A 6359-nucleotide genomic window follows, 5' to 3' on the forward strand; every position below is an offset into this window, starting at 1 on the left:
GTGCGAGGCCCAACTCGAGGCGCGCGTGAAATAAAAAGGCCCTCGTTTTACGTACGTACGGGAGAGCTTTTTGCTCCAAAAAAACAAAAAAACGTACGGGAGAGCTAAACTAGGCCCGACCTCGCATTATCCGTTCTCTCGTGTCGTTTCAAAACATATCATTTCCGGTTCTGGCCCAACAGCACTGCACTCTAGGCCATTAGCAGAGAAACCATTGTCTCAAAAAAAAAAAAGCAGAGAAACCATCTTCTTCTCATTCTTGTTGGAAGAGAGAAGTCCGCATTGTCCCCCTATACTTGAGTTGTCACAACCTCAAACTCGCTAAACCCAAAATCACCCCCATCCCTAACCCAGTTGAACTGGCTTTTAGTCCAGTTTTCTTCAAAACAACTCCACGTGACATCCAACACAGGAGATGTAGTGGTAGCAGCCGGTTGAAGGAAACATGAACATGAAGACAGGTTTAATCTGCATAAGAAGCCGCGTGTCTTATCAAAGGCTTGACCACACGAACTGCAGAAATTCATAAAACTATATAAGTACCTCTCATCTCTCTGCTACAATTCAGTGGTCTCCTGGAACACAAAGCTGCAACAATAACAAAAAATAAATACAATCATTTGCAACAAACGCACAGGTTTGCCATCCAACAAACATAAAAACACCTGCTTAAATTAAGTGTCCCAGGTTCACATTTACAGCTTCATTGAATGGTTAACTTATTGTGGTTTTAACAAGATATCTTATCATTCCAATAAATTCAATCAAATCACTTCTGCTGATGAGAAGAGGGAAATTTGTGCCATGTGGAAACACATGTCTTTTTCATAGATTTCTCCTTGCAAAAACAGTGATTCTGACGGGGTATATCCTACCTGTACTAGTTGCTAAAACCATAGCCAAAGGTGATATCAGGGAATCGCTCCATCATCAGAGAAGCAGAAGCATTTATCAATTTTAGAGCACTCTCGTTATTCGGCTTGTCAAATTAATGGGATCCGCTAGAATCTGGAAGAAAAAGAAAACTTGAACAGCAAGACAATACAGCTATCTAAATGCCATTGGAGCATGCATTTCAATAAATAGGAAACTAGGGGTCCTCACGGACCACATCTGTATGTTTGAACTTAGAAGGGCCTTGTAATAACATATTTTGTTGATAAATGAAGCGACATTTCAATTTGACAACTAGCTTGTTAATACATGCCGAAGTACCAATTTGCTCATTTTTTGTTATTGTTGAGAGTATGGAATCAGTCAATTTGTTGCTTAATTATTTTGCCACTGAATTTATCTTTTCCCAAAGCCATCTGGGATAATGGTGTGGAAGCTTTCTGGGAGATTTGATCATATGCCCTTATTTTATTTTATTTTGGCAGGGGATTATATGCCCTATTTTAGTTCTCCATAGATCATATGCCCTAGTTTTCTTTGCCTTCTTGGTCATTTTCCATGTCTAATTACTTGAATAATTTCAAAATTCTGAGCCTAGTAATGCCACGTGAAATGAAGGTCTTGCCCCTTGGTAAACTTGCAATCTCTCCAAACTCTATATATCTCAACAGAACCAACCAGCCTGACATGTTCGTCCCATTCGACAGAACGAGCACAGTCTCATACAGGATGGCGACCACGATCAATTGCACAGACATTCTACTTCACTAGCTTCACTAGCAACACTAGAAGAAGAATGACGAAAAGAAAGTACACTAAAACCTGAAGCTTTGCATTTTGGGCGGCCAACTTCTCGATGCGTCGATCCAGTGCTGCAGTCTCAACCCTAATAGCATCAATTTGAGCTCTTGTAGCATCAATTTAGGCTCTTGTAGCATCATTTTCAGCCCTCGTAGCATCAATACGTCGCTGAATTTCTCGTGACACGCAGCGAGCAGATGCATTGCCCATGATGAGCACATTTATCATCCAAATTTCCTCGACCATGTCCAAGTACTTGTCCAGCCACATGAAGAAACGCCAGTCTTTCACCTGTACAAACATACCGAAGTCAGTAAGTTGCTTGAACCAGACATCAGTCATATGATATACGACTTGGCTCTGAACATTAAAGAACAGAGAAGCACCTTCATATCCTTGCCATTCCTTGGGCATTCCACTGAATATTTGCCCGGATTCAGAGATGTCGCTGACTGCTTCACCATTCTCTTCCACATTCTGGACATCCAGTCAGAGGGAGTCCTTTTGGAGCCGACTGCTTCAGGCTCAATTCTTCTCGTCCACATTCTGGACTTCCAGTCAGAGGGAGCCTCATCATCCGTTTGGTCGGACAGGAACACTGGAACAGATACGAGTGCAAAGCTAGGGTTAGCGGAGCGAGCCAAGGCTGGAGCGAAATTGAAAGGAAAAATGCAATCGGTGGGTAGAATCGGTTACCTAGTCGCCGGAGGTGCGGCACACGTGCTTGCCAGATTCGCCGCCGGGCCCGTGCTGCTGGGGCAATAGCGGCGCCTGTAGTGCCGGAGTAGCCGAGACTCCTGCGGTTTCTTCCTGGTGGCTGGGGACTCCGCGCCTCCGGAGCCGCTGGAGTCGCCGTGCAACGCCGCCGCCCGCCGGAGTGGCTGCACATCGGTGCTCACGAACAGAGGACGAGACGGGGGAGTTTTTTTTTTTTTTTTTTTTTGAGGGAGCTGGTTCGGTCGGTCGGTGGATCCGTTTGGGTCGGGCTCCGTATGAAAAGAAGACCGACTCTACGTAGCTAAATGCCCGTGAGATCAAATATACTCCCTCCATTCCACCATACCTGGCCAAACGGGCCGGCCCGGCCCGGCACAGCCCAGCCTGTGCTAATCGTGCCTGGCCCGACACGGCCCGCCGTGGCACGTTTAATAGCCGGGCCGTGCTGTGCCGGCCCACGGGCGCTGCTCCTTGGCCCAGGCACGGCCTAATTAGTAAACAGGCCGGTCTGATGGCCCGTTTAGCACGCTGAGCTGCATATTTTCAGCCTATTGGGCTGGTTTATAGGCCTATTGGGCTATATTTTACGTATACATTTATAAAAAAAATTCTGAAATATATATATAAAAAATAAACGGGCCGTGCCGTGCCGGCCCGTGTGCCCAGGCTCCAGGCCCAGGCACGGCCCAAGGCGTGCCGTGTGCCGGGCACGGCCCGTTTAGCCCGTGTCGCGCCTGGCCCATGGCGGGCCGTGCCAGCGTGCTCGCGGGCTGGCCTGTTTGGCCCGGCACATTTGGCCAGCTATACATTCCACAACCACAATGTAGTGCGTTCGTTTTGAGATCTAACTTTGACTGTATATTTAGCAAACGAGACCAACTGCGGCGGGAATAAAAATTATACCACTTAATTAATATTGAAATATGAATTCAGTGATATAATTTTTGCTCCTGCCGCAATCGGACTTTTTGGTTAAATTTACGGTTAAATTTAAATCTCGGGATGCGTGGACACACTACATTGTGGAACGGAGAGAGTAGTATGATAATATATATTTTTTATCCTATAAGCACCTTTGAGATGGGTCAGCGCAACATCTTAAGAATTTTTTTAATTTTTTTGAGAAAATCTTCAGATCTATTCATCAACTATTAAGAAAGTATAAAGCACATCAAAAATAAAAATCGCATTCATGTCCGGAGACCACCTAGCGACGACTACAAACACTGAAACGAGTCGAAGACGCGTCACCGTCATTGCTCTCCCATATCGGAGTTGGTCAAACCTTGTTGTAGCAAACAGTCAAGAAGTCGTCGTGTTAATGCCCTACAGGATTAGCGTACCAGAACAACAACCCGTAACCGGTGAAGAGAAGCGTAGATCGAAATGATCTAACCTGTAGACACACGAACGAGCAAAAACAAATGCCAACCAAATCCCGTGAGATTTGCCGGAGACAAACCTCCATCTATCCTCCAACAATGCAAAAAAGCACCGCCGACACGGGGTCTTGGCAGGGAAAACCTTATTCCATCTTTAAGAATACCGCCTGACCTATTGTCAAAACTAAATTTGGCAATCTCATGAGCCGCCATGTTAGCGTGGCAATTGATCTTGAAATTATGCATAAGCTTCATAATGCTTCATGCTTCCCTCTTAATATCAACAAAAAGGGGACCTGTCAAGAAAATCATCTGCAAGAAAGAAGACCACAAAAGAGATATCAAATTCTACAATAACGGGTTTACTGAGACTGATACCAACATAGAACCCAGCAAGGCACGCACGAATCTCTGCTTCATCAACACACGTGCATGGCAATAAAATCCCAAGAAGAAAGGATGACTTGGCCCGTATGATCTCTGGCATCCACCCCATGCTGGCAGCGTTCATGCTCTTCACAAAGCTGGCATCAAACCCATTAACCATGGCGTAAAGGACGCACCCTCGCAACGTCCACATTGGCAGGAAGCACTGTTTCATCGGGCGAACTGTTATGAGAGCCAATCGGGAGAGAGAGATGCGCCTGGCCAATCGGCTTCATCGGACCAGTTCCTGGTGTAGTGCGTCGCCAGCTGGAAGGCACCGGTTGGTTGTATGCATGGGGCGTTGGAGGCGTCGTGCACACCCGATCGAGTTGAGTGCGTGTAGGTGGGATGTACCTCTGGCTCGTGCTGAGCGATGTCAGCGTGGCGTATTGGCATTGTTTATTATTTGTCTTCTTTGGGCGCTGTCGTCTCTTTCGCCTTCGCACACATGTCTCCTCCTCTCTTCCTTTCCCACTCATGCACGCCGCCTCCTCCCATTCCTTCTCCCCTTGTCTCAACGCTCCTCAATCTCCCACCATGACCGCTCGAGAATGACGGCGATGAGGAGGCCCGACCCTTGGCGCAGACCCGCGCCCCTGAGCGGCGGTGATGTCAGATCTCTTCGTTTCGCGAGGCCAGCCATCCCGTCCGTGCTGCGACGCCGCCGGTATGGAAGGTCGGGCTCCGGCAGCCAACACGGCGTCGTGTGCGCCCGCGGGGGCTCTGGGGACCGTGCGACAGGGGACTGCGTAGCGTCTGGTCGTGGGTTCTGGTGACGCCAAGCCGTAGATCTGAGCCGCCGTCTCCACTTCCTCCTTCCTGACTTCAAGGTATGATCAGCTAGGTCATTTATTCTCACCAGGCGCAGCACCAGTTTGTCTTGGTTGCTAAAATCAATCAATCCCTCCAAGGTATGGAGGGGACGGGGCCTTCCCAATTCTGGGTATTTAGATCTGCCCTACTCATGGCAGCATATTGTATGGTGTCATATAGGTTACCAATTGTTGTTGTGAGATGAGCCAACTTGTAGATTTTTCAAAAAGGATCCTAAATTCTCTAAGTACAGGTTCATAAAGACAACAAGATAACACATGGACAACTTGATTCAGTGTTCTGTAAGTTGCTGCATGATGCTAACTTGGGAAATCTCTCTATTGGCCATGAAAGCATCCATTTGCATATTGCAGCTGGGTGATTGTTGAAACAATATCCTTTTTTTGATGATTTTTATTCTTAGCTGCTTTGGCAGGGATCCTCCATATCAAGGGAAGAGCGGGGTAGTGTGGGCGAGGGAAGTCCTTGTGTACCAGGTGAAGCTCATCCTTCCTCTCATTCTCCCCCTTTTGATTATGCATGCCGCACTTCCATGTCTCTTCAGCCCTTTTATTTCTCTTAACATTTTCCTAAATGTCATAATTGTCACAATTGTGCAGGTTTCTGAACGAAACACAAAAGGAAACAAGATGCAGGAAAATTTTGGTGAAGAACATTTTTCCATAGCTTGTGAACATGTTGGTCCTCCGATTTTGATTTTTCATTATCTGTGGTCCATGCATGCTTTTGATATTCAATCACTTTATTTGTTTACATCCTACTAGATTCTAATTTCAGAATTGGTATTCTATTTAGCTCTAAGACCTTGCCTTTATTTTGTATGAAGTTTACTAATACATTAAATTGCATGCATGTTAGATATTCGATGGGTGCTACTGTTTCTGATTACATGCAATTCCACTTGGTTGCACTTTTTATTATGTTTTTGTACAGATCCTTTGAAGGTAGTGCTGTTGCTGAATCTTGATGCTATGGATATTGTCTGCTTTCAACCCCACCATGTACTACTTACCAGATATGGAGGCTATGTAATATTTGTCCTCTATTGTCTTTCAGTAATTCCTTCTTCCTGAAATTTACCTACAAACTTTATGACTTGGCTGCAGTATATGTTGCCTTTGGGTTATGGGACTTGCCGGCGCAACCTATCATTTGATAAAATATATCAATGTGGGGGAATATACTTGTGCTGGATTGTTTGAGCCATCAGATAAGCCCATGTTGTTGTAAATTTTGCTCGTCTGTCTATTGATGAGAGTAGGATATAGTCGTGGGTCTCCTCCTCTTTCATGTTATATCACTTCT

General features: G+C 45.9%; 1 protein-coding gene and 1 long non-coding RNA gene across 4 annotated transcripts; one reads left to right on the forward strand and one right to left on the reverse strand.

Moving 5' to 3' along the window:
- Positions 1-260: 260 nt before the first annotated feature.
- On the reverse strand, positions 261-2699 carry LOC125528273 (uncharacterized). Of its 3 annotated transcripts, none has more exons than XR_015617893.1 (4): positions 2392-2699; positions 2082-2293; positions 1717-1986; positions 261-513 (listed from the first exon to the last, which is right to left on the reverse strand). XR_015617893.1 is itself a non-coding variant. In XM_048692766.2 (3 exons), exons 1-3 carry the CDS (start codon positions 2582-2584, stop codon positions 1816-1818), a joined length of 576 nt encoding a protein of 191 aa, XP_048548723.2. In that variant the 5' UTR covers positions 2585-2699; the 3' UTR covers positions 1527-1815. The 3 variants fall into 3 exon arrangements, 1 of the variants encoding a protein (XP_048548723.2); XR_015617894.1 differs by lacking the exon at positions 261-513 and adding an exon at positions 571-588; XM_048692766.2 differs by lacking the exon at positions 261-513 and having other exon boundaries at positions 1527-1986.
- Positions 2700-4655: 1956 nt separating this feature from the next.
- Positions 4656-6149, forward strand: LOC125528272 (uncharacterized). Its single transcript, XR_007292359.2, has 2 exons — positions 4656-5530; positions 5654-6149. It is a non-coding gene; the product is annotated as an uncharacterized LOC125528272 (long non-coding RNA).
- The last annotated feature ends 210 nt before the right edge of the window (positions 6150-6359 follow it).

Source organism: Triticum urartu, chromosome 1A (assembly GCF_056163025.1).
Source record: "Triticum urartu cultivar PI428250 chromosome 1A, HENAU_Tu73, whole genome shotgun sequence".
Lineage (NCBI taxonomy): Eukaryota > Viridiplantae > Streptophyta > Magnoliopsida > Poales > Poaceae > Triticum > Triticum urartu.